The sequence below is a fragment of the Dipodomys merriami genome, unplaced genomic scaffold, assembly GCF_024711535.1.
Source record: "Dipodomys merriami isolate MVZ:Mamm:240054 unplaced genomic scaffold, mDipMer1.0.p SCAF_6, whole genome shotgun sequence".
NCBI lineage: Eukaryota > Metazoa > Chordata > Mammalia > Rodentia > Heteromyidae > Dipodomys > Dipodomys merriami.
The window spans coordinates 72,056,515-72,084,091 of record NW_027206179.1 but is presented as its reverse complement, the minus strand read 5'-3'; the positions used below and the strand labels follow the sequence as shown (position 1 = coordinate 72,084,091).

The 27,577-nt window shown below is 45.5% G+C and overlaps 2 protein-coding genes across 2 annotated transcripts; one reads left to right on the top strand and one right to left on the bottom strand.

Annotated features, from left to right (window-relative positions):
- Positions 1-1,980: 1,980 nt before the first annotated feature.
- LOC138814330 (uncharacterized) lies at positions 1,981-3,268 on the bottom strand. Its single transcript, XM_070003322.1, has 2 exons — positions 3,205-3,268; positions 1,981-3,122 (listed from the first exon to the last, which is right to left on the bottom strand). The coding sequence occupies exons 1-2, from the start codon at positions 3,266-3,268 to the stop codon at positions 1,981-1,983; spliced, it is 1,206 nt and encodes a 401-aa protein (XP_069859423.1).
- Gja3 (gap junction protein alpha 3) lies at positions 2,711-26,609 on the top strand. The gene is made up of 2 exons (XM_070001998.1): positions 2,711-2,827; positions 23,349-26,609. The coding sequence occupies exon 2, from the start codon at positions 23,366-23,368 to the stop codon at positions 24,680-24,682; it is 1,317 nt and encodes a 438-aa protein (XP_069858099.1). The 5' UTR covers positions 2,711-2,827; positions 23,349-23,365; the 3' UTR covers positions 24,683-26,609.
- Positions 26,610-27,577: the final 968 nt, after the last annotated feature.

The following is a 27,577-nucleotide window of genomic DNA, read 5'->3' as shown; positions in this document are numbered from 1 at the left end:
CTCTACCACTTAAGCCACAGCACCACTTCTGGCCTTTTCTGTTTATGTGGTGCTGAGGAATTGAATCCAGGGCTTCATACATGTGAGGAAAGCACTCTACCACTAAGCCACATTCCCAGCCAGAGGAAAGTATTATTTAAAACCTTCCATAAACCAGGTGCCAGTGGTTCTCACCTGTAATCCTAGCTACTCAGGAAGCTGAGATCTGAGGATTGCTGTTCAAAGCCAGCCTGGGCAGGAAAGTCCATGACACTCTTATCTACAATTAACCACCAGAAAACTGGAAGTGGCACTGTGGCTCAAGTGGTAGAGCACTAGCCTTGAGCTGAAGAGCTCAGGGACAGCACCCAGGCCCTGAGTTCAAGTCCCACAATGAACCAAAAAAAAAAAAAAAAAAAAGCTAGTCGGGCGCTGGTGGCTCGCACCTGTAATCCTACTCAGGAGGCTGAGATCTGAGGTTTGCGGTTCAAAGCCAGGCCAGGTAGGAAACTCCGTGAGACTCATCTCCAGTAAACCACGAGAAAAACGGAAGTGGCGCTGTGGCTCAAGCGGTAGAGCGCTGGCCTTGAGCTGAAGAGTGCGGGGACAGCGCATAGGCCCAGAGTTCAAGTCCCACAACCGACAAAAAAAAAAAAGCGGGGCTGGGAAGGTGGCTCAGTGGTAGAGCACTTGCCTTGCATGCTCAAGGCTCTGGGTTCGATTCCTCAGCACCACATAAGAAAAAAGCCGGGGGGCTGGGAAGTTGGCTCAGTGGTAGAGCGCTTGCCTTGCATGCCTGAGGCCCTGGGTTCGATTCCTCAGCACCACATAAGCAAAAAAAAAAAGCCGGAAGTGGCACTGTGGCTCAAGTGGTAGAGCACTAGCCTTGAGCTGAAGAGCTGAGGGACAGCGCCCAGGCCCAGAGTTCAGGCCCCATGGCCGGACCCCAAAACACACACACACACACACACACACACACAAGCTTCTATGATATTTCACAATTTAAAAAAAACTAAGTCTAGGCTATCTAAGCTGGGCACTGGTGGCTCATGTCTGTAATCTTAGCTTCTCAGGAGGGTGAAATCTATGGATCTGTTTGAAGCCAACTCCAAGCAAGAAAGTCTTTTAGATTCTTATCTCCAATTAACCATCAACAAACATACACACACACACACATAAAACCTAAGTTCACATAAACACTACATATTACATATTCCTCTAACTTGCAAAAGGAAAAAGACACTTTAAATATGCCTTCACACTCTGATTTCTTTTTGGAAAAACCTGAAATCCAAGAAAGATCTCAACAAAATAAGCTGGTTTTGTAGAGCAAGTGCATTGCTCTTATGGAGACTGGGGGAAGAAAACAAAGTCAAATTTTGCCCCATTTATAAAATGCATGTATTACTCATAAGGATTATTTTGAGATCAGTTTCAGCCATTAGAAAGAGCACTGGCATTTAACTGGGTGAACTCTGGGCCTGGGCGCTGTCCCTGCGCTCTTCAATTCAAGGCTAGTGCTCTACCACTTGAGCCACAGCACCACTTCCAGTTTTCAGGTAGTTCGTTGGAGATAGTCCCATGGACTTTCCTACCCGGGCTAGCTTTGAACCGTGATCCTCAGATCTCAGCCTCCCAAGTAGCTAGGATTACAGGCATGAGCCAAGGGCACCCGCCTTAAATTTGACTATTTATTAAATATCCCCTTCTCCGCCACGCCCCAGCTAGATCCTTTTAAGTAAATCCAATCCTGCGGTTTCAGAGACCAAAACCTCCACCCCCGTGCATACCAGCAGGTGAGGCCACGCACTGGCATTCGGTCCCCAGGACAGTTGGAGCTTGGAGTGGGCGGCCCGTGGCCCACGGGGACACACGTCCCCAGCATCTTGAGCCTAGCCAAATCTCAAGCGCCCTGGAACAAGTTACTTTTTAAAAATGAGAATTGGTCTGCCTGCTCGCTAAATTAAGTGTGTGTGACAGGACCCAGGCTCGCCCCACTATTTATAGCTCCTGTCGCCTGGGCGCCCCCTCCGCAGCGCCCGCTCGCCGGCTCTTCTTCGGCTGAGAACTTCTGCCCAGGTTGTGCCTGGACCTTGGCTGGCCGCTCCCACCGCCCGCGAAGCGGTCCGCGTCGCGTCCCACGCAGGCCGGGCCAGGCCCTCTACCCACACCCCGCCCGCTGGGCCCGCGGGGTCTCAGGCAGCTGCGCGCGGCTCCCAGCTCCCCCAACGGCACCCAGCGCGCGGGTGGGGGTGGCGGGAGACTTTGGTCCGGGCTCCACGTCCCCAGTGGGCCGTCGCGCGGTCCGCGGGCAGGGGTGGGGGAGATCAGGTGCAGGTGCAGGTGCTGCAAGCATGTGCACGGTGGGGGTGTAGGATGCAGGTGGGGCGCGGGATGGAGGTGAGGTGAGGGGTGCAGGGGTGCAATGCAGGTGCAAGGTGGGGTGCGGGAATGGAAGCGCAGGGTGCCGGTGAGGGGCGCAGGGGCGCAGTGGCGGTAGGTGAGGGGCGGAGGATGCAAGTTCGGGATGCACAGTGATTGCAAGGTGGGCTGCAGGGGTACGGGGAGCGCGCGCGCGGCGGGTGCATGCGGGATGGGGCGCGCCGGGGCTGGCACCGCCCCCGCGGCGGGGCCGGGGGGCGTGGCGCCGGGGCCGGGGCTGCGGCTGGGGGTGCGGAGCTCGGCGCGCGCTGGGGTGGCGGGGATGGCGGCCGGGGCGGGGAGGCCAGGCGCCGGCGCGGGGCGCACGCGTGAAGCAGCGGCGCACGGGTGAGAGGAGTCGTGGTTCAGAGCAGCCGGGAGCCCCGCTCGGGGAGGAGCGCCGGGGTGGCCGCCGCGGCAGAGCGGGGTAAGGCGGGCTGTGCGCGCCACGGCGGGCGCGGGGTTCCTGGGAAGCTCTGGGCCAGGCGGGCGACACGCGGGGTCGCAGTCTTCCTGGGGTGGGGGGGGCGGCTGTGGAGGCCCCCAGGGCTTCTTCGAGGAGTTGTGGGGAGCCCCAGAACCGGGGCGGGGGGGCGGCCTTGGGGGGTAAACTTCGCTGGAAACTTGGGGAACAGTTGACCTTCGGTGTCTGTGCTGCCGAAGGCGCCGGCGGAGCGCGCGCTCCTCTGGACTGGCTGGCCAAAGCTGGCGTACACTTGTTTCTTCATGGGGAGGTCATCGCTCTGGGGTGAGGAGCTGGGGCCAGCCCCGAACGGCAGGGACCCGAGGCACTATGGAAACCACCTGCGAGGCTGCAGCCGCCGTCGCCGCTGCGGCCGGTGCAGTGCCAGGGCGCTGGCTTTAGCATCGCCCGGGGCACAAAGAGTGTTGGTTTAGAAACTTTTTAAATTTTTTTCTTTTCTTTTAGAGGAAGTCGTTTTTAGTTCTTAGTGCCACGATCTGACTTCTTGATCGGTATTCTGGAGAGGATGTGTCTGTGCGAAGGATTCGCGGAAGAATGAGAAACTCTGAGCTACCTTCTATAGTGATTCTTCTTTTAAGAGACAGGAACCTGGGGACGCAGTGACCCGTTTGTTGTCTGCTCCTCGCACTAGTGGTCGGGATTCATCCTATTATGCGGAGCTCGTGGTTCGTGAAAATGTGTGACTGGAACACTTTGTTTTAATCAAGGTGTCTCCAAAATAGGCTATTTAGCAAAGATGGCACAAACAGCTGAGAAGTGAATTATGCCCTGGCTCTCACCTAAAAACTCACAACCGTGGTGACTTGCTGTTGCAAGCCCATCCACACTAAGATAAAATGCATTGCAAGACAAACATTAAGAGATTAAAGAGGAAAAAGAGGGGATTCATTTTTCCAATGCCAGTGTGTTCAAAGTAAACATCAGCTAATTTGGCACAAATTCTACTGGTTCAGCAGTTGGGTTTCTGTTGAGATAAGCATGGAATAAGGGCAGTGCACGTGTTCCTGTAGTAATTCACAAAGCTATGCCAGGGCGATGTATTGGACAGAGCTGTCTGTTCACCAGTCCATGGCTAACAGTGGTCTTAAAATGATGGTAATATTTCATTCTTTACCAGTAAGAAAAAGAACACACCCAATTTCCTCAAGTGATACTCACTTTTAAGTTAGTGGGGTTTTTTTTCTTATAGTAACTTTTATACAGTAGGTGTGAAACTTAAAGTTAGGTCTTTCTCATAGGGACCGCCTCATTCAGACGAAAAATTCAAACAATAATTGACTGCTGGTGGCTCATGCCTGAAATCCTAGCTACTCAGGAGGCTGAGATCTGAGCCTCCAGACTGAAACCATGCAGGGCCAAAAAGTCTGTGAGACACTTATCTCTACCAGAAAGCTGGAACTGGAGGTGTGGCTCAAATGGTAGAGCACCATCCTTGAGTGGAAAAGTTAAGCAGGAATATAGGCCCTGAGTTAAAGCCCTAGTATACTGGCACAGGAAGGATGGAAGGAAGGAACAAAGGAAGGGAGGGAGGGAGGGAGAAGGAGAAGTCTTCCCTACATTAAGTAGTCTTTGCAATAAGTTAAAATGATATCAGGACATTCCAAAAAACTGAAAGGCCTCTGAGAGGTCTTTTAGTCCATACGGAAAGCCTGGTTTGTAGGCTCTGGGTGTGAAGAGACCCAGCTAACCTTAGTTGCAGCTTACTAATGTGGAGTCTCTCTTTATCTTTCTGAGCAGCATACTTGTATTTTGACCTATTTGTCACAAATCTGCCTCTCTTATCCAGTCCAAATTGGTCCTCTGAGGCTAGGGACCTTATTGTAACTACTTGAACATTTACAGTGCACAACACAATGTCACACACACACACACACACACACACACAAATACAAATGTTTAATAAATGCTCACTGTACAGATGACTGTAAGAGCACATTTATCTATATAAAAACTGTATGATTTTTGCAATTTCAGTATAATGCTTAGGCAATGAAAGAATAATAATGTTTCAGTTTAGTTTTCATTTTAAAGTTGTAAAAGATTCTCCCTCATAGTAACTACTGCCTGCTTTTAAAAATTGTACTATATAAGCTGGGTATGAGTTTGAAGCCGGCCTGAATAGAAAAGTCTGTGAGATTCTTTATCTACAATTGAACACTCAGAAGCCAAAAGTGAAGATGTGGCTCAAGTGGTAAAGGGTCAGCCTTGAGCAGAAAAAGCTAGAGTACGAGGCCAGAAGTTCAAGCCCCAGTACCAGCACACAAAAATTTTAAAAGAAATTAAAATAAAAACCCCATTACATATCCAGAAGTGTGGTTTTGATAGGACTAGTTCCTGCACTCTAGAAAATTGTTTATTAATTTGAAGACTTAGCAGCTTTTAAATTTTATGTTAACAAACTAATGGTACTAAGTATTTTTAATCACTAATTTTTTCTACTCAGTTCGTCATTGCCTCCACAAATTATTGCTCACTTATTCATGAAATTCCATTTCCCATTAGGTTTAAAAATAAATTATTTTTCCCCCTCAGAACCTAGATGAGAGTTCTGGTTATACATTAGTAGAAATAAATTTGAGTGAGAAAATTGAGTTATATATATTTTTTTCTGTAATAAAATTGAAGACATTTAACCGATAGCTTATGTCTGTGATATAGATGGAATAATAAAATGCCATAATTATCAAGTTGTGGGGTGTTGTTTACCTAGTAAGAGTGGGAAAAAAAGTCTCAACTTGGAGCCATGTATCTGTGACTCATGCCTATAATGCTAGCTGCCCAGGAAGCTGAAAACTGAAAGAAGACTCAGGTTGGAAGCCAGCTTGGAATAGAAAAGTCCCCTAGACTCTGATATCATCAAAATGACAGACTGGAGGCATAGCTCAAGTTTTAGAACACCAGCTGTGAACAAATAAAGCCAATTAAAAGTGAAAGGCCCTGAGTTCAAACCATGTTGCTGGCATACACACATGAAAATACCTGTACTTACTTTAAAAGTATTTTCTAATCTATGTGATGGATGAGCTCATTGGTTCATATTTAAGAAGTTTTATAAAAGGTTAAAGCACCCCTCTAGATTCTCATGGAATAGTAAAACTTATAAGTACTGTCACCTGTGTTTCTAGCATGTGTTTCTAGTAGGCTAGAATGGAATAGAATAACCTGAACAGTTGGCCCAGTACATAGCTCCATGGAGCCATAGGGAGAGAAAGCTGGAAGTGGGAAGTAAGTGAGAAGTGATCGGTTTCCTTGCTAATTGGGGCACTGTGAGCTGTGCAGCCTTGGGAGGATCTCAGTACCCTCTCTGGGCTTCCATTTCCCAGACTGTAAAAAAGGGAAGATAAGCTAGAACACTTCTAAGGTTGTCCCAGTGCCACAATGCTATTATCCCATATTTCTTCCTGAATGGAGTCATTTGGGGCTATCTAGAAATGCTACCTTTTAACTGTATTTATGAGACCATTACTAAAAAAAAATGTGCTCAGATTTCCTGACTTTGTTTTTGCTGTTGCTGTTTATTTGTGTGTGTGTGTGTGTGTGTGTGTGTGTGTGTGTGTGTGTGTGTGTGTGTACATGTACGTGCGTGCATGCACACACACACCAGTACTGGGGCTTGAATTTAGGGCCTTCTGTTCTCACTTGGCTTTTTTGCTTAAGGTTGGTGCTCTACCACTTGAGCCACACCTCCACTTCTGGCTTTTGGGTGGTTCATTGAAGATAAGAGTCTCATAGACTTTTCTACCCAGGCTAGATTTGAACCTCAGTCCTCAGGTTTCAGCCTTCTGAGTAGCTCGTGTTACAGGCATGAGCCACTAACATCTGTCTGAGTTTGTTGTTTTTGACATGATGAAAGCCTGCTTAGAATACTAGTATGTTAAAGCACCCCAGGATCTTCCTGCTTGCCCTAAGCCATTCCTTAGAAAGTAGGGTACTAGTAAAGTTCCATTTTATTTGAAGAGCCAAAACTTCTTTCATAGAGAGCAATTCAAAGGGATTCATAGGTCTTTCACCGAACTCTCTTACGGTGCCATTTGGCAACTGAGAGATGGAAGGAGAGGACCCAGGAGGGAAAGGAGGAGGGAGGGCATACAGAGAGCAGAAGGCTGGTGGATAGAAATAGTTGTAGAGGGCAGTGCCTTTCCCATCACTCCCGGACTGTCTGCTTTGTCCCTTAATTGAACTGAGGCTTGGCCAGCTGTTCATTTCTAGCTTAGGGTTAGAATTCTAATTGTGGAAATGGTGACTCAGTACTGATCTTCAGAAAGAGTATTTCTTTCACTCAAGTATTTCAACAAGAAAGATTGGATTAAAAGTAAAGTATACTGTTGTTTGCCCTTGCTGAATATAATTCATTGAAGACTTTGCTTTTTCAAGTGAACACTGTTTAGTTTTTGTGCCAGTACTGTGGCTTGAACTTAGGGATTCATGTTCTCTCTTTGCTTTTTCTGCTGTAGGCTGGTGCTCTACCACTTGAGCCACGCCTCCATTGGGTGGTTCATTGGAGATAAGAGTCCCGTGAACTTTTCTGTTTAAGCCAGTTTCAAAACATGATCGTCACATCTCAGTCTCCTAAGTAGTTAGGATTACAGGCAAGAGCCACCAGACCGGCTTGAAATTAGCTCTCATTGCAACCAGTCACAGTGGGCACCTGGAGTCCAAGCCAGTCTAGAGTCTGAGACCAGAGGATTGCTTGAGTGCAAGTTCAAAGCTCTCCTGAACAACTTAGCAAGACTTGGTCCCCCAAAATAAAATAAGATGAAAGTAGCTCTCACAAAGCTTTTAATGCTAAAGTTCAAAAAGTAAAACCTGATTTACTCTTCTCTTTGACTAGAGATGAAAAGCATTCATATTGTTTACTGTGCTTTAGCCACATGAAGACTTAGGCACTGGACTTTTCAGTTACTCATAAATGCTTAAAATTCCCACATGAAAGAAAAAATAATAGGAAGGTAATAATATATAGGTAGCTTGCATTATTAAAAGTGCTTCCCATGTGTTATTATTTCATTAGTAATATGAGTAGAAAAGCCAATTGAAGCACAAGGCACTGAGTTCAAGCTCCACTACTGGTACAGTTGTGCACAACCACACACACACACACTAAAGTATAATTCATGGTTAGGTGTATAGCTTTGTGGTAAAGCTCTTGCTTACATATACAAAGCTCTGGGTTTGAACTCTTAACACTGAAAAAAATGGGGGGAGGGTATTAAAATGTAGATTATATAAAATTTTTAAATTATAAATTTAAAATGATTTTGTGTGTACCAGCAGCTCATGCCTGTAATCCTAGCTACTCAGGAGGCTCAGATCTGATGATCGAGGTTCAAAACCAGCCCAGGCAGGAAAGTCCATGAGACTCTTATTTCCAAAAACCACCAGAAAACCAGAAGTGGTGCTGTAGCTCAAGTGATTTAGCACTCGCCTTGAGTTGAAGAGCTGAGGGAGCAGTGCCCAGGCCCAGAGTTCAAGCCCCATGACCGATTAAATAAATTAAAAAATGATTTTGTATGTCTGGAGACTTATTCTCTGACAATAAAAATATGTAATCATACTGGTGATTTGGAACTATTAATAAGAAATTAGAAAATCAGTTTTTGTAGTGTTACTAAATCACTTAATTATGGATGAGAGCATAACATTAGATTATTAAAAAGTATTAGGACACAACCAAGTGTCTGTGGCTCACGCCTGTAATCCTAACTACTCAGGAAAGCTGAAGATCCTCTCTAAAAGCTAGCCTACTAAAAAAAAAGCCAAAGTGGAGCTGTGGCTCAAGTGCCAGAGCACTAGCCTTGGGCAAAAAGAACCTCAGGGACAGCACCCAGGCCCTAAGTTCAGGCCCTAAGTTCAAGCCCCGGAACTGGCACACAAACACACAGGCCAAAGTATTAGAACATGCACTTCTCCATTAAAAATTAGAGATAAAAATCCCTGAAACCATATTATAATATTTTCTATTATAATATGTTAATATATGTGCCACATATATTACATTATAAAAATATAGTATGTATTACACATATTGTACTACATAATATATTATGTAGTACTTATTTTGTATATTTTATAATAACATTGGCAAATAAAATTGACACTAAGATCCATAGAACTTTTTTTTTTTTTTTTTTTGCCAGTCCTGGGCTAGAACTCAGGACCTGTGCACTGTCCCTGAGCTTCTTTTGCTCAAGGCTAGTACTCTACCACTCAAACCACAGTCCTACTTCTGGCTTTTTCTGTGTCTGGTACTGAGGAATTGAACTCAGGGCTTCATGCATGCTAGGAAAGCACTCTACCACTAAGCCACATTCCCACCTCATAGAATTTCTTGTAGCCTTATTCCGTATGTCATGAATAACATACATAGAAAACATTGGAGAGAAAAAAGTAAATTGCTACTCTGTTTTAAAATCAAAGTTGGTTTACTAAGAAAACAAAAGCTTCTAGCAAGGTTAGTATTTTTAAATCCTCAAATGAGCAATATTTAGAACCAAAAAAAGAAATCTAAGTACAAATACCATAGCGTTAAAAATTGTAAGAAAATATCATTAGTCATTTTATGTCACATTTGAAATAAAAAATTTTGTAAAAGATGCAAATGATCAAAACTAACTGAAGGAATAGCAGCTATACATAGATGGATAACAGTTAATGAAATCAAATTTTAATAAAGTTTTCCAGACACTTCAAAAAAAAAGATATTAGCCCTAAACTCTATTATAGAAGATTCTGTGTGTGTGTGTGTATGTGTGTGTGTGTGTGTGTGTGTGTGTGTGTGTGAGAGAGAGAGAGAGAGAGAGAGAGAGAGAGAGAGAGAGAGAGAGTAAAAGAGAGGGGAGGGCATACTGAGGTTTGAACTCAGGGCCTTGTGCTCTTGCTCATCTTTTTTTTCACTCAAGTCTGGTGCTCTACCACTTAAGTCATGCCTCCAGTTCCCACTTTTTGCTAGTTAACTGAGGATAAGACTTTCACAGATTTGTCTACTTGTGCTGGCTTCCAACTATAATTTTCTCAGATCTTAGCCTCCTGAGTAGCCAGGATTATAGACATGATACAATGGCACCTTACTAGAAGCCTTTTTTTTTGTCAGTCATGTGGCTTGAACTCAGGGCCTGGGCACTGTCCCTGAGCTTTTTCACTCAAGGTTAGCACTCTACTACTTTGAGACACAGCACCACTTCTGATTTTCTGGTAGAGTTAAGAGGTAAGAGTCTCACAGACCAGACTTTCTTGCACAAGCTGGCTTTGAGCCTCAATCCTCAGATCTCAGCCTCCTGAGTATCTAGGATTACAGGCGTGAGCCACCAGTGCCTGGCACTAAAAGGTTCTTACATGAGATTTTTTTTTAGAGTACTAAATTTTTCAGACTTAAAATAGCAGTTAAAAATCTGATACTACGGGCTGGGAAGGTGGCTCAGTGGTAGAGCGCTTGCCTTGCATGCCTGAGGCCCTGGGATCGATTCCTCAGCACCACATAAGCAAAAAGAAAAAAGCCAGAAGTGGTGCTGTGGCTCAAGTGGTAGAGCACTAGCCTTGAGCTGAAGAGCTGAGGGACAGCGCCCAGGCCCAGAGTTCAGGCCCCATGACCGGACCCAAAAAAAAAAAAAAAAAAATCTGATACTATGACAAAAAGAGGTTGAGACCAATCTTTGATACGAACAAACAAAAACTCAAAATAAAGTCATAGCAAATTGAATTATCTCATCTACATAGAAGTAAATTACAAAGAAGAGACCCTTGGGGCTGGGAAGGTGGCTCAGTGGTAGAGCGCTTGCCTTGCATGCATGAGGCCCTGGGTTCGATTCCTCAGCACCACATAAGCAAAAAGAAAAAAAGCCGGAAGTGGCACTGTGGCTCAAGTGGTAGCGCGCTAGCCTTGAGCTGAAGAGCTGAGGGACAACGCCCAGGCCCAGAGTACAGGCCCCATGACTGGACCCAAAAATAAATAAAAGAATGAACTTCAGTTTAAAAAAAAAAAAAAAAAAAGGAGAGACCCTTATCCAGCAATGCAAATGGGATCAATGTCTAAACACAGTAGCTGGTGGAAAAAGTGCTATATTAAATCCATCATTCAATCATGCTTTAGAAAATAAAACCATGTTAGTAGTAAAGAAAAAAAGAGTGGACTTAAACTTTTTTTGCCTGATAAAAATTGATATAGAATGAAGCATTTATGCTAAAGACAGAAATTAAGAAAAGATGTCACTACATCCACTGTCTAAAAGTCGTAGCGGGTATAAGAAAAGAAGAAAAATAGGCAGAAGCTTGCACCTATAATGTTAGCTATACATGAGGTTATCTGAAGGATCCAGGTTTGAAGCCAGCCAGGGCAGAAAAGTTTGTAAGAGTTGTTTCCAATTAACAAGCAAAAAAACTCAGAGTACCAGCCTTGAGCAAAAAGCTAAGCAAGAGTGAGAGGCTCTGAATTCAAGCTCCAAAACCAACACAAAAAAAAAGGAAAAGGAAAAGGAAAAGAGAAGAAAAAGGAAAGGGGAGACAGAAGGTCAAATTAGGAAACAGGAGATAAAGTTATACTTAATTTCAGGTGATATGATTGAATCTTGCTAGAAAATCCAAAGGAACCTCCTACCAGACTTTTAAAAATGTTTTCTAACAAGTTTCTGGACACCAGATGAGATATAAACCTGTTTTGGCTGTGTTCCTATGTACCAACAATAACAGTGAGAAGAGTTCAAGAAGGATTTAGAACAATGCAGACCAACTCTGAGCACCTAAGAATAACCCTGAATATTTTGCACCTTCAGAGTCAAGATCCAAAGCCCAGTTAAAGGGCATTGCAGAATTTAGGGGAAAGCTGGATGGTAGAGAGGTAAATTTGTTCACATATAAATTTAATACATTTCTTTTTTCTTCTTTTTTTTTTTTTTTTTTTTTTTTGGTCGGTCGTGGGGCTTGAACTCTGGGCTTGGGCGCTGTCCCTGCGCTCTTCAGCTCAAGGCAAGCACTCTACCGCTTGAGCCACATCGCCACTTCCAGTTTTTGAGTGGTTTATTGGAGATAAGAGTCTCACGGACTTTCCTGCCAGGGCTAGCTTTGAACCACAATTCTCAGATCTCAGCCTCCTGAGTAGCTAGGATTACAGGCGTGAGCCACCGGCGCCTGGCTAAATTTAATGCATTTCTAATCAAAATCATACCTTAGATTTTTGTGGAACTTGACAAGTGGAATTCAGCTTTGGCTTTGTCCAGATTTGGATTGTTTCGATATTTAAGCATCCAAAAGCCCAAAATGGTTGAGACAGATCTGGAGTAAGTTGGGAGAGCTGTCCTACCAGATTTATCAAGTTAGCCATCCTAGGGCTTCCACTGAGTACTGATGACAACAGCTACAACCCAAGAATGCCCAGGTCCCTGTGTGAGATGGTGCAGTATTGCACGGAACCTGTGCGTACCTCTTCCTCTCTGGGCTATTTACACAATCTGAATGCTATGAAAATAGTTGCTATAGTGAATAATTTGGGGAATCATGACAAGGAAAAAGGCACATGTTCAGTAAAGGCACAATTTTTCTTCAAACACAATTTTTGAAGCTAGTAGTGCTTGCCTGTAATCATAGCTACTCAGGGAGCTGAGCTCTGTGGCTTCTGGGGCAGGAAAGTCTGTGAGACTCTTATGTCCAACTAACCACAAAAAGCCAGAAGTGGAATTGTGGCTCAAGTGGTAAAGTGCTAGCCTTAAGCAAAAAAGCAAAGCATTGAATGTGATTCTAGATCCCAGAACCAGCACAAAAGAAAAAGAAAAAAAAATATGTTTTTGATCTGATGTTAGCTGATTGGGCAGTTGTAGAGTGTCTACACTCTGAAGTGTGAAATCTTGAAAATTCATTTTTTATTCTTTTACCAGACCTGGGTCATGATCTCAGGGCTTCATGTTCTCCCTTGATTTTTTTCTATGAAGGCTGTCTCTCTACCACTTGAGCTACACATCCACTTCCAAAATCTTGAAAAATAGGTAAGGGATGAAAGACGCCAATGGAAGAGAATCTTCTCACTAACTAGATAATTAGATAACTAAACAAGACCATTTATCATTGCATCCTATTTATGACTCGTTCAGCGTTCCCCCCTTCCATGTCTGAGGAGATCTGTGCCAAATCAGAGATGGCAAAAACTACTACCTGAGGTACCATCATCCCCATTCCAAACCCAAGCAGACATTATCAGTTCAACACAGAACTCTTTCCTGCCAAGCATAATTATAGCTCTCAAAATTGCACTTAACAAAGTTGCAGACAATCACAAATAGCAAGGACAAAGTTAACTTGCCCATCCTGACTCCACATTAATTAATTAATAGATTAATTAGATTAATTAATTAATAAACCCAGTAAGTGGGTAATCATCAAGATGTTGTTATAAAAGGGAATCAAGTACAATACTGGGTAAGTCTGACTTGGCTTAAGTCAAGTCTCCCCACCTGTATGTGAACTACACCAGGGCTTGGAGTGCTACAGCATCTAGTCCTTACCTAGAGAGGCCTTCTTGCAGTGACATCACTCCTTCCTTGTTCAAAGGCTGCACACTGTCTATGTCCCAGCATCTGGCTGCCAGGGAAGCCCAGTAGAACCAACCTTTCCTTTCCTTTCTACTTCCTCTGGACTTTTTCATCATCCCCATGGCCTAAATGATCATCACCTTCTGCCAGGCACTAGTGGCTCATACCTGTTATCCTAGCTACTCAGGAGGCTGAGATCTGAGGGCCCAGGGCTGAAGCCAGCCCAGGCAGGAAAGTTTGTGAGATTCTTATTTCCAGTTACCTACCAAAAAGCCAGAAGTGGAGGTGTGGCTCAAGTGGTGGCGTAACAGCCTTGATCGGAAAGTTAAGGGACAGCACCCATGTCAACAGCACCCATGTCTTGAGTTCAAGCTTTCTGACACTAAATAAATAAATGACCTCCTTCTGGACCTCACTCATAAAAGTGTTGTCAAGACTTTTGGGAGGTTTCTTCCCATACCAGTGCTGTTCCCTACATCTCCTCCCTACCCCCCATCCTCTGTGTCCCTTCTGACTTCATGCTCTGCTGTCCACCATCCGTGGTTCCTTTCTCTTGGAAACACTTTCATTGGATCTTGTGCCTTTCTTTGGCACCCTGTGACCCCATCCTTTAGCTCTGGATCTCTGAGCAAGGACTCTATTTTTCTCTACCTACTGTCTCTTTGATCCCTCACCTAGACTTTCTTTTGCTCCTACCTCTTTGCCAGCCTGGCTGCTGGAAGATCATCCATGGATCCTCTCTTTGTGAGGTCAAAGGGCTTTTACCTCATCCTTCCTGAATGCTCTGAAGAGTGTGGACGTGGTTAGTCACTCCTCTTCAAAGCCCACTGCTGGCTTTCTCAGGACTGGGCTGCCTTGTGAGGTGGCAGTGGTGTCTTCTGCGTCCCTTTGCCCTCAAGTCCCTTCCAGATTCCCATGCACGTGCTGACCCCATGTTGAAATTAGATGCTGCTGGACCTACCAGACATTTCTAAACTTCCTAACTATTCAGGAGGCTGAGGTTGAAGGATCACTTGAACCCCAGGATCACTTAACCATCTCAAGTGTGGTGGGGGAAGGATTGTGAGTTCTAGGTCAGCCTGAGCTATGCAGGGAAACTGTCTCAAAAAAGGTTTCTGAACAAATTTCTGCAGCACTGAGGGGAACTAGGGATATGGGCCATTAGTAGATGTCTTGCTGAGCATGCACAAAGCCCTAGATTCACTCCCAGAACAGAGAGAGAGAGAGAGAGAGACAGAGAGACAGACAGACAGACAGAGAGATGGTTAGGGAGACAGAGAACTGGATAGAGAGACACAGGAAGAGGGGAGGGTAGAGAGGAAAAGAAAAGAAAGGGACTGAGGGAAAATGATAATAAAACTAATCAGGCACCTGTGTCTCACACCTGTAATCCTAGCTACTCAGGAGGCCGAGATTTGGGAATAGAGGTTTGAAGCCAGCCTAGGCAGGAAAGTCCAGGAGACTCTTGTATCTAATTAGCCAGCAAAACCCAGAAACTCAAGTGGTAGAGCTAGCCTTGAGTGAAAAAGCTAAAGGACAATGCCCAAGCCCCAAGTTCAAGCCTCAGTTCCAATACACAAAGAAAAAAAATCACTGCTTTTCTAACATGGAATCTTCTATCACACCAGGCCACACCAATATCCACCTCCATGGGGTTCCCTTCTCATTTTTTTCTATCCAGAACCTCCTCCCCTAATCCCCTCTCCAGTTCCTCTCTTTCGCAAACCTTTCCCTAACCATTCATTTTAATAGTAGAATCCCTATTCGTGACCTCCTTCTGAACTTACATATCCATATAGCTCTCTTATTTCCTGAATTTTCCAACCTCTAAAAATTATTGTGTTGGTGGCACTTGAGTTGGCCTTGTGCTTGCTAGGCCATGCCCCCAACCCTTTATGTCTTTAGGGATATGGTCTTGTTTTTGCCCAAGGATGGCCTCAGATAGTGAGCCCCCTATTTATGTCTCCTGTGTAAGTGGGATCACAAGCACATACTGCCAACACCCAACTGGTTATTAAACTGAAGTCTTGCTTATTTTTTTGCCCCAGGCTGACTTCCAATCTTGATCCTCCAATCTCTGCCCCCTGAGTAGCTGAGATTTACAGTCATGAGCCACCACATCAGCCACAAATAGATTTTTAAAAACAGACTATACCTTATTTTTGTGTGTGTATGTGTTGGTCCTGGGGCTTGAACTCAGAGCCTAGATGCTGTCCCTAACCTTTTTCGCTCAAGACTAGCACTTACCACTTGAGACACAGTTCCACTTCTGGTTTGGTGTGTATGTGTATGTAATTAATTGTAGATAATTGTCTCAGAGACTTTTCTGGCTGGCTGGCTTTGTACCACAATCCTCATACTTCAGCTTCCTGAGTAGATAGGATTACAGGTGTGAGCCACTGGCACCCAACTTATACCTTACTTTAAAAAAAAATTGATACCTTAAAATTTTAAGATATAGGACCTAGTAGAAGATCCTAGGCCTGGTTCTAGGCAGGCCATCAGAAGGGACTATGGAACCTCAGGCTGTTAATAGCCACTGATTAATCTTAAGGGCCCAGAGGTCCAGGTGAGAATTGTAGGATCGTTGAAAGGAAGATGACTGTTTAAATGAAGCAAAAACCTGGTTGATACTCAGTACTATAAATTCAGGTTTTTTTGTTTAGATAAAAAATGAAAAGATGAAGCTGAGCACTGGTGGCTCACTCCTGTAATCTTGCCTACTCAGAGGTTGAGATCTGAGGATCACAGTTCAAGCCAGCTTAGGCATAAAAGCCCATGAGACTCTTACCTGCAATGAACCATCATCAAAAAAATGCCATAAGTGGCCCTATGATTCAAGCGGTAGAGCACTAGTTAGCATTGAGCAAAAAATCCAAGCAAAAGTCCATGGCCCTGAAGTTAAGCCTCAGTACCAATACACACACACACACACACACACACACACACACACACACACACACACACACACACACACACACACACACACACACACACACACACACACACACACAAAGAGCAATATCATGGAGGTGAATAATGTCCCACATCCAGGTTATCTTTAACCCCACTACCTGGTTTTTAGATCAGTTACTCCACATCTCACTTAACATGGGGAAATGTTCTGAGACCTGCCATTGGTTGCTGTTGTCATAATATGGTGTCCCAGTGTGCCTTCACAAACTGGGTGGACTGCCTCATCACCGGGCAGAACAGTCTTAAAGGACCCTGTTGCATCATTGACCAATATGTTGCTCTGCACGATATGACCATATAAACCAAGCACAGTGGCTCAAACCTGTAATCCTAGATACTTAGGAGGTAGATGTAAGGGGATTGAGGTGTGAAGCCAACCCAGGCTTAAAAAAAAAAAGTGCATGTGTGTCCATCTCACCCAGTGATTGGACATGGTGGCATATGTCTGTTATCACAGTTAGGTGGGAAGCATGATGCCTGGGCACAGTGATTAATGCCTGTCATCCCTAGCAACATGGAAAAGCACAAGCAGTGATCCAGGCTGGCCCAGACAAAAAGTGAGATTCTAACTTGAAAATGACCAAGGCAGAAAAAGGACTGATGGCATGGCTCATATAACTGAGAGCCTGCCCCACAAGCTCAAGGTTCCAAGTACAATCCCCCATACCATTAGGGAAAAAGAAAAGAAAAAGCTGGGCACCTGTGGCTCATTCCTGTGTAATCCGAGCCAATCAAGAGACTGAGTTCTGAGGCGCATGGTTTGAAGAGAGCCTGACAGGAAAGTCTAATTAGCAAAAAGCCAGAAGTAGTAGAGTAATAGAATGCCAGCCTTGAGAGAAAAAGGCCAACAAGTGGTCAAGGCCGAGTTTAAGCCCCAGTACTAGCACACACACACACACACACACACACACACACACACACACACACACACACACTCACACACACACACACACACACACACACACACACATTTGCATTCATATGCATTTCACACAACCAAACCAACCATGCTGAGAAGTGTAGCCAGAGGCTCTGCAGTGTTTCTCGTGACACACCTCTTTGCTCTTGAAGTCTGAGGGTCTGCTCTCTACCCAGATAAGAGGATTTCTCATTCAAGAGCATAGAGCTCCTTCACATTCATGCCACACCCACAGCCCCTGTCAGTGCTAGTGACACCTCCTCCTCGGCCTTTACCTCCTCACAACTGGCCAGCTGCATAGTTTACTGTGTTTGTCTAGTGCACTTTCTGTGGCCACAAAGAACAGAAAGGAAAAGAAGCCATAATGAACAGTGAGAAGCCAATCAGCTACTTAAAAAGCAACTAGAAAGCTGGGCACCTGTGGTAATCCTAGCTATTCAGGAGACTGAAACCTGAGGATCAGGGCTTGAAGCCAGCCCAGGCAGGAAAGTCCTAGTGAGACTCTTACCTCCAATTAATCACTCAAAAACTGAAGTAAAGCTGTGGCTCAAAGTGGTAGAGACTTGTCTTGAGCAAAAGAGCTCAGGGTCAGAGCCTAGGCCCTGAGTTCAAGCCCCACAACTGACCACCCCCTCCCCCCCAAAAAGAACTACTTCAAAAGTAAAAGTGAGATAGATGCTGATGGTTTATGTCTGTAATCCTAGCTGAAATCCTAGGGTCAAGGTTCAAAGCCAGCCTGGGCAGGAAAGTCCCTGAGACTCTTTAATTAGCCACAAAAATACTGGAAGTTTGGCTTAAGTGATAGAACACTAGCCTTAAAGGAGCTTGAGGACCTGAGTTCAAGGCCCAGTATTAGCACAAAATGTAGACATCATGGTCATGAATCTTTTTTTTTTTTTTTTTTTTTGGTTGTCGTGGGGCCTGAACTCTGGGCCTGGGCGCTGTCCCTCAGCTCTTCAGCTCAAGGCTAACGCTCTACCACTTGAGCCATAGCACCACTTCCGGCTTTTTTCTGCTTATGTGGTGCTGAGGAATCGAACCCAGGGCCTCATGCATGCCAAGGCAAGCACTCTACCACTGAGCCACCTTCCCAGCCCATGGTCATGAATCTTGAATAATGATAAATATGGTATTATGGCAATGCAGAAGTGCATATGCTCTTGTCATTCACCATTATAGTATCAGCTTTCCTTTAAGTCACTAATGTGTTTAAAACTATATTTAACTTAATGGATTGATACACATCTCATAACTATGGATTATAAAAAGTATTTGTACTTTAGCAGTTATAAATGAAACATAGCTTTTCAGGCTGGGAAGGTGGCTCAGTGGTAGAGCACTTGCCTTGCATGCATGAGGCCCCTGGGTTCGATTCCTCAGCACCATATAAGCAAAAAGAAAAAAGCCGGAAGTGGCACTGTGGCTCAAGTGGTAGAGCATTAGCCTTGAGCTGAAGAGCTGAGGGACAGCGCCCAGGCCCAGAGTTCAGGCCCCACAACCGCCCCCCCCCCCAAAAAAAAAGAAACAGCTTTTCAGTTATATCTGGCTTTATTTCTGTAATGATTTTTTATTTTTTGTGACAGCCTTGGGCCTTGAACTCAGGACCTGAGCACTGTTCCTGAACTTTTGTGCTCAAGGCTCATGCTCTACCACTTGAGCTACAGCTCCACTTACAGTTTGTTTGTGGTTTTTTTTTTGGCAATTAATTAGAGATAAGAGTCTTAAAAAACTTTTCTGCCCAGGCTGGCTTCCAACCTTGATTCTCAGATCTCGGTCTCCTTAGTAGCCAGAATTATACGTGTGAGTCACAGTGCCTAGCAGATCCTAGACAAAGCATCCAGTGACAGCCTGTAGCATTCTTGCGGGTGGCAGTCCGGTGCTTTGAGTGCCATGCCATTCCCCATGGTTCCACCCAGTGGCTCTTGTAGAAAGGGCTGTCCTTGCACAGAGCAACCATTGACCCCATAGTTGGTCTCCTCACCCTCTTCATCTGATTTGAGGGTGCAACATATCATTTAACTGTCCATGTTTCTCATTGGTGCCCACAATGGTATTTGGAGAGGTTGACCCCACACTGCTGCCCTTCAGGAAGATGCCAAGAGCACTGTCCAGTCTGCCATGCAGAAGCACCTCATCGCTCACTCTATCCATAGCCCTCTGTTCCAACACATTCTGTCGATATTTGCTAGCAAGCATGTGTACATCTGAGCAAGATGGGCAGCTGTAAGAAGCAGTAAATACCTGCACTGGCCTCTTCCAGGCACCCAGACATGCATATCCCTGTCCTACCTGGAGAGATTACAAATGAGGGGTGCACATACCTGGAAGGGTGATCCAGCCTCAGGATCAAGGCTAAGGGAGACAGGACCTACAGTGCCCAGGTTAGAGACCAGACTCTAGTGTTGGGACCCATGTGAGACTTAGCAGGTGGAGTTGTAAAGGATGGAGGGAACCTTCTAGAATAGAGGACCACAGCTACTCATCAGGGTGTAGCCTAGAGAAGAGGACACCCAGCGCAGCAGTGTGGACCTGTGCTCACCACCCCTGAGGGAATTGGAGCCAAGAACCTGGACTAGGGCTGGTTTCCAAGCTGGACAAGTAGCACATGCAGGGAATAATGGTTGAATTTCGGTACCTGTATTTCAGTCCTAATAGGTCTTGTTCACTACCACTGTCCTGTTCTATGCAGTGATGCCCAGACACTTGACAGCACCTGCTCAAGGCTGAATGATCCAGACAACAGATGGGGAAGGGCAATACATTCTATTGCCAGAGTGCAATAGTGGGATACTTAGGAAGAAATAGTTTTTGTACTGGTTTTGGAGGTTCGAGGATATGGCATGGGCATCAGCTCAGTTCTGATGAGTGCCCTACTCCCCAGTCATAATGGAGGTATGCACAGGTGCATATCTAGGAGCTTAACTTAAACAGGAAGTATGAAAAAGAAAGAAACACTAGGGCTCTACAGTCCTTTTTTTCATAGTTTGGTTTACTTTCACGTCAGTTGATACCCTATCAGACACCACTGGCTGCATTTGGAGAGCATTGCATAAACCAAACATGAGCAGTGGTATTCACTAGACACTATGTTGATAATGAACGATACAACTTGTGAGTGGGGGTGGGGAAGAGCAGAAAAACTGGGAGAGAGCGAGGGAAAGGGTGACATTCAAAAAGAAATGTACTCTTTACCTGACTTATATAACTGTAACCCCTCTGTAATCACCTTTACAATAACAATAAATAAGTTTTAAAACATAAAATATAGATTAAGCAGAAAAAAGTGAGATCCTATAGGGATGCTGGCAAAGTAAACCCTAAGATGGATGTTCCAAGTTCCCATTCCAGGTCATGACTCTTGATCTACAGTCCTTTTCAGGGGCACACCCACCATGACCTAAGAATCTCTCACTGGACTCCACCCCTTAAAGGTACCACCACCATTGGAATCACATCTCCAACACATGAACACAAGTTGGGAGCAGCCACTCAAACCACATGAAAACAATACCAAGGGGGCCTTTGTGATAGTCATGAAGCTGAATACCTGTCCTTTTGAGAACAGCTGTAAGGATCAATTAAGAGTTAGAATTGATGGTAATAAGAAGGGTTCCCTAGCCTCCCTCATAGGAAAGAAAAGATTGCTTCATGAACAATAATCCAGCTTCTAGAGTAAATGTACTTTCTAAGAACATACAAAGAAGTGTCATTCATAATATGGGACATGGAGACTGTTCAGTGTACGAAAAGTAGATTTCTGGGCTGGGAAGGTGGCTTAGTGGTAGAGCGCTTACCTTGCATGCATGAGGCCCTGGGTTCAATTCCTCAGCACCACATAAGCAAAAAAAAAAAAAAAAAAAAAGCTGGAAGTGTCACTGTGGCTCAAGTGGTAGAGCGCTAGCCTTGAGCTGAAGAGCTGAGGGACGGTACCCAGGCCCAGAGTTCAGGCCCCACAATGGGGGGTAGGGGAGAAGAGTGCAAAAAGAAAAAAAAAAAGTAGATTTCTCTGAAGAGTTCAACCACACAAGCTAAGTATATTCAAAGATAATTAACATTTATCTGTTATTTTCATTAGCAAGCTAATAATTAGAGTGATTTGCTTTCAAATCTATTCAGAAAGATTCATATTTTAAAATATTTAAAATCTGAAATAGAGCCAGGAGCTAGTGGCTTACACTTGTAATCCTAGCTACTCAGGAGGTTGAGATCTGAGGATTGTGCTTCAAAGCCAGCCCTGGCAGAGAAGTCCAAGAGAGTTATCTCCAGTTAACTAGCAAAATATACTGAAAGTAGAGGATATGGCTTAGTAATGGAGTGCCAGCCTTGAGCAAAAAAGCCAAGCAAGAGCTCAAGACCCTGGCTCCTGCCTGTAATCCTAGCTACTCAGGTGGCTGAAATCTGAGGATCAGGGTTTGAAGTCAACTCCAGCAGACAAATCCAGTTAACTAGCAAAAAGCCACAAGTAGAGCTATGGCTCAAGTGGTAGAGTGTCAACCTTGAGTGAAAAAGCCAAGCAAGATCAAGAGGCTCTGAGTTGAAGTCCTATTTTCAATACCAGGAATGGAGAAAAGAAGGAAGGGAAAGGAAAGGGAGGGGAGGAGAAGGGAGGGAAGGAGAGGGAAAGGGAGGAAAAGGAAGGGGAGAGAAAGAGAAGGGAGAAAGGAAAAGGGAAAGAGAAGGCCCTGTGATTAAACTAGAGATCTGTGCAGCTCTCTCCGCTGTGGTGACTTTCCTCACTGTGCAGTGGTAATAAGAACACTGAGCTGCCACCTTCTCAAAGAGGGTCCGTGGATTCCTTCCCTCCATCACTGCATATGACCATCAACCCACCATCCCAGTGCGCAGGCTCCAGCCCAGGGACACTGACCTCGCCCTAGCCCCTCCTCTGGTGTAGTCACACCTGTGAGCCTGATCATGAGCCCAGAACACTAGGGCCCAGTGGCCTTTCCTGTTTCTCATACCTGCAGCCAGGTGTGTATTTCCTCAAGGCCTAGCACAGCACTAGGGACACACAAGGTGCCCTCATAGTTACTAAGTGACCAGCTGCTGTAGGCCTCACTGTGCTGGACTGGAGCTCTAGTCCTGGCAGGATGACCATGGCTCCCCCCAGGCACCACACTGCTACATCTGCCCACACCCACCACCCCACCCAGCAGAGAACACAGAAACTGCACAGGATAGATGAATGGTTTTAGTTAGTGGGTTGTTGTTATTGTTGTTGTTTAATACAGAATCACAGGGTAAGTAGTCCACTCCCTACCAATTCTGTTTGCTTCCTCATAACGGCCTTAGAGTAGGTCTCAGTTTGGTATGAATATGCTTGACCCTTACCATCTGTGGATTTAACCAACAGGAGCCACAAAAATTTGGGGGAAAATGTATCCATAGTAAACATACATAAGTTTTTTCTCATTATTCCATAGACATATAGTATAACAACTATTTCCACAGTATTACACTGCATTAACCATGATAAATCAGGTTGAGATGATTTGAGATTCACACTAAGGTTCTATCTCAATATTTCATTTCTTTTTTCTTTCTTTTTTTTTTTGTTTTGTTTTATGTTTTTTTGGGGGGTCCAGTTGTGGGGCCTGAACTCTGGGCCCGGGTGCTGTCTCTCAGCTCTTCAGCTCAAGGCTAGCACTCTACAACTTGAGCCATAGCACCACTTCCAGCTTTTTTTTTTTCTGCTTATGTGGTGCTGAGGAATCAAACCCAGGGCTTCACGCAAGGCAAGCGCTCTACCACTGAGCCACCTTCCCAGCCCCTCTTTTCTTTTGTGCTAGTACTGTGGCTTGAACTTGGGACCTTGCTGTTCTTACTTGGCCCTTGTGCCCAACGCTGGCACACTGTACCCCTTGAACCACAACTCCACTTCCGATTTTTGGTGGTTAATTGGAAATAAGAATCTCTTGAGTCTGTCTGCCCAGGCTGGCTTCAAACCACAAACCTTCAAGCTTCAGATCTCAGACTCCCAAGCAGCTAGGATTACAGGTATGAACCATCCATCCTGGCCTCACCTCCGTAATTCACACACAGTGTTTTCTTCCAGGTTAGGAATCTGGAGCAATGGGCGACTGGAGCTTTCTGGGGCGACTACTAGAGAACGCGCAGGAACACTCCACGGTCATCGGCAAGGTTTGGCTGACGGTGCTGTTCATCTTCCGAATCCTGGTGTTGGGGGCAGCAGCAGAGGAGGTGTGGGGCGATGAGCAGTCCGATTTCACCTGCAACACCCAGCAGCCGGGCTGTGAGAACGTCTGTTACGACCGGGCCTTCCCCATCTCACACATCCGCTTCTGGGCACTGCAGATCATCTTCGTGTCCACGCCCACCCTCATCTACCTGGGCCACGTGCTGCACATCGTGCGCATGGAAGAGAAGAAGAAAGAGAGGGAGGAGGAGCTGCTAAGGAGAGACAACCCACACCACGGGCGGGCCCGGGAGCCACTGGGTGGGACTGTCCCCCTGGACAGACCCCCGGTTCGTGATGATCGAGGCAAGGTGCGCATCGCCGGGGCGCTGCTGCGCACCTATGTCTTTAACATCATCTTCAAGACGCTCTTCGAGGTGGGCTTCATCGCGGGCCAGTACTTCCTTTACGGTTTCCAGCTGCAGCCACTGTACCGCTGTGATCGCTGGCCCTGCCCCAACACGGTGGATTGCTTCATCTCCAGGCCTACGGAGAAGACCATCTTTATCATCTTCATGCTGGCAGTGGCCTGTGCATCCCTAGTGCTCAACATGCTGGAGATCTACCACCTGGGCTGGAAAAAGCTCAAGCAGGGGGTCACCAACCACTTGGGCCCCGATGCCTCTGAAGCCAGGCTGGGGATGGCCGAGCCACTGCCACTTGTGTCTCACCCCGGCCCACCTAGTGTGGCTGTGGGCTTCCCACCTTGCTACTCACACCCTGCCCCTCCTCTGGGACAAGCAGGGTGTCCCGGGGCCCCCCCAGTGCCAGCAGCAGACTTCAAAACGTTACCTCTGAACGAGGCACAAAGCAGAGCTCACCCCACCCAGCTCTACAATGGCCACCACCTGTTGATGACAGAACAGAACTGGGCCAATCAAGCAGCTGAGCAGCAGATTCCAGTACTGAAGGCCTCCCCGACAGCATCCAGTCCTGCAGTCCCCAGCCCCGCAGGCAGTAGCAGCCAGCCTCTCCCCCAGGAGGCCGGGTCAGGGGGCAGCGGGCCACTGCTGCTGGCAGACAGCAGTGGCAGCAGCATGGAGGAAGGCACCTTAGCAGTGACACTCGAAGACGAGGAGCAGGCTGTGACCACTGCAGCAGAGATGCACGCACCTCCTTTGGTCCCGCTAGACCCTGGCAGGTCCAGCAAGGCCAGCAATGGGCGGGCCAGACCTGGTGACTTGGCCATCTAATGGTGGTCTCTCCAGACAGCTTTATAACACCCCGAATTCTCAAAATGCAAACCAAAGTGCAGTTCAAATCAGCAGGTAGAGAGCGAGCCTGCAATTGAGCGTGTGCTGGAGTTCTCAGAGGCAGAAGATGGAACAGAATGGATCAGGTGTCCGTGTTTAATGCTTGCTGTTTTTAGCACTGTGAGTTAGTGTGGGGGTGACACCAATGTTCCTGAGACTAAGAGGTAGGGCGAGTGGGGGGCGGGGCAGGGTTGCTGGTCTTTACAAAAGAGCCAATTAGCTGAATTTGCTTTTGGGCCTAGGGAGCCCTGGTCTCTGTGAATAACTTGTTCTGGTGCATGCCATCAAGCCACAGGTGTCTGCGGCTCTCTGGCTGGGCCCAGCTGGGGCTTCCATTCCTGAGCTCCCCAGAGCCTCTCCATCTAGCCCAGAGGCCCAGACACACTTAGCTCTATCTCTGGCTCCATACTTTTTAACTTAGGAGTTGAATTTCATTTGGGAGATGTGCCAAACTGTACTAAAAAAAGATTTAAAGAGTGAGTCCATACAATGGCATTTGAGTTTCTGAAAATTGCATGAGAAGTCTGAGATATCAAACTTGAGGCTGCATGACAAGTGACAAAGAGCAGTCACCCTCCAGAGGTGGAGTCAGCCGGACAGGGCCACATAGGTTGCTGGTGAAAGGCAGGCACAAGTGTAGAGCGGCTTCAGAGCACCCTCCAACAGCTGAAGAAGTGACATCAAAGGGTGGCAGGTATGCCATAAGGGTTTTTTTTGTTGTTGTTTTTTGTTGTTTTTTTTTTTTTTTTTTTTTGCTGGTGCCAGAACTGGGGCTTGAACTCAAAGCCTGAACACTGTCCCTGAGCTTCTTTTGCCCAAGGCTGGTGCTCTACCACTTGAGCCACAACTTCACTTCTGGCTTTTTGGGTGGTTAATTGGAGATAAGCGTCTCACTGACTTTTCTGCCTGGGCTGGCTTTGAACCACGATGCTCAGATCTCAGCCTCCTGAGTAGCTAGGATTACAGGTGTGAGCCACCAGCACCTAGCTAGCTAGGTATTTATTTTTTAAATGCTGTTTGTGCTTTGATCTGAATGGTTACAGGCGTGCCTGTTTCCCCACTTCCTGTCTTTCAGTAGAAATCACTGTAACTATGCATACTGACCAAGAGATTGCTAACTTGTCCTAATACAAACTAGTCAAGACTTTAAACTTGCCTTTCCAAGAAATCCTTCAACTTCATGAGTCAGCCAGTCACCAGAGAATGTATTATATAAAATAAAAGTGTGGGGGGAGGGGATTTAAGTGAATTTCAAATACTTGAAGTTGTGAAGTTTTTGGATGAGAGATTAAAAGTTAACTACTGTTGCCAGGGAAACTATTTATACAGATGAACCAATGATGACTTCTTTTCCTTCTTCCTTCTTTTTTTCCTTTTTTCTTCCTTCCTTCCTTCCTTTTTTTTTTTTAAGAAAACAGAACAAAATAAAACACTTCAAGTTTCCTAACTATTCTTTGTGGGCAGCCTGTTTGCTTTCCAAGGTACAAATAAAAATGTCTGGGTTTTACTGCCTGTGTAACAGCGTGTGCTGACTGGTGGGTGTCCCCCACCCCCACTCCACCACCACACACACACACACACACACACACACACACACACACACACACACACACAGCTATCCTGGAAAGAAGGCTATCCACGTGTGTGGGCATGGCTGGTGGGTAGCAGGGTTTTCTGTATAGGCACACACTGCTGTAGGGTCTTAATCACTGATTATGAACAAAGAAACAATGGTAATGACCAGCCTTATACTTTTCATCATGTCCAACTTCCACTGAATATCAGTAGCAGTCCTTGATCAGCAGTCACTTTTTTCACTTTTATTATTATTATTATTGTTATTATTATTATTTTGTGCTGGTACTAGGACTTGAACTCAAGGCCTAGGTGTTGTCCTTTAGTTTTTATGCACAAGGCTGGCACTGTACTACTTGAGCCACACCCCACTTCCAGTAGTTTTGGTGATTAATTAGGAAAGAGAATCTCACAGATTTTGCTGCCTGGACTGACTGTCTTTGAACCATGATCCTCAGATCTCAGCCTCCTGAGTAGCCAGGATTATAGGCATGAGCCACCAGTCCATTCATCTTCTAACAATTCATCTGAGGCCACACTTCACAACATAAGTTTTGTTTGTATCATAAAGAGTGAGCCATTTAACAATCTGATGAAGAGTATGATTTCCAATGCTCAGGTTTATACGTACAACTAATTTTGGAAAAATCACAAACACAGTTCACTAGTACATTTTGCTTCAACCATCACATGGGCTTATAAAGTACTAGTTTCTATTCATTTCCTTATAGCACAATTCAGCTCTTTGAATAATTTGTTATTTCCCTCACCAGGTGTGTATCTAGACCTTTCTAGGTACATAATTTGTCTAACTCCTCACATGTAATGAAGGCCTAAATTTTAAAAGGCTATGAGAAAATCCTAGCACAAGAGCACTCTGAGAGATCTTTAGTCCTTTTAGAAAATGCAGTGGCAGTCATAAAAGAACCCAGAACAATTCATAGGGTGGGATGTGGGTACTTACTTAGCTCTTTGGCTTCTGCTATAGTAAATGTGAACTATCAATACAAGCTTTGTGTTTATCCGCAGTGTCTGTGTGTGTATGTGTGTGTGTGTGTACGCACCCGTGTGCATGCTGGTACTGGGGCTTGAACTCAGGGACTAGCTGCTGTCCCTTAGTTTTTTTTTTCACTCAAGCGGGTGCTCTATCATGTGATTCAAAGCTCCACTTCTGGCTTTTTGCTGATAAATTGGAGATAACCGTTTCATGGACTTTTCTACCTAAGCTGGTATCCATCAGATTTCAGAACCTCCTGAGTA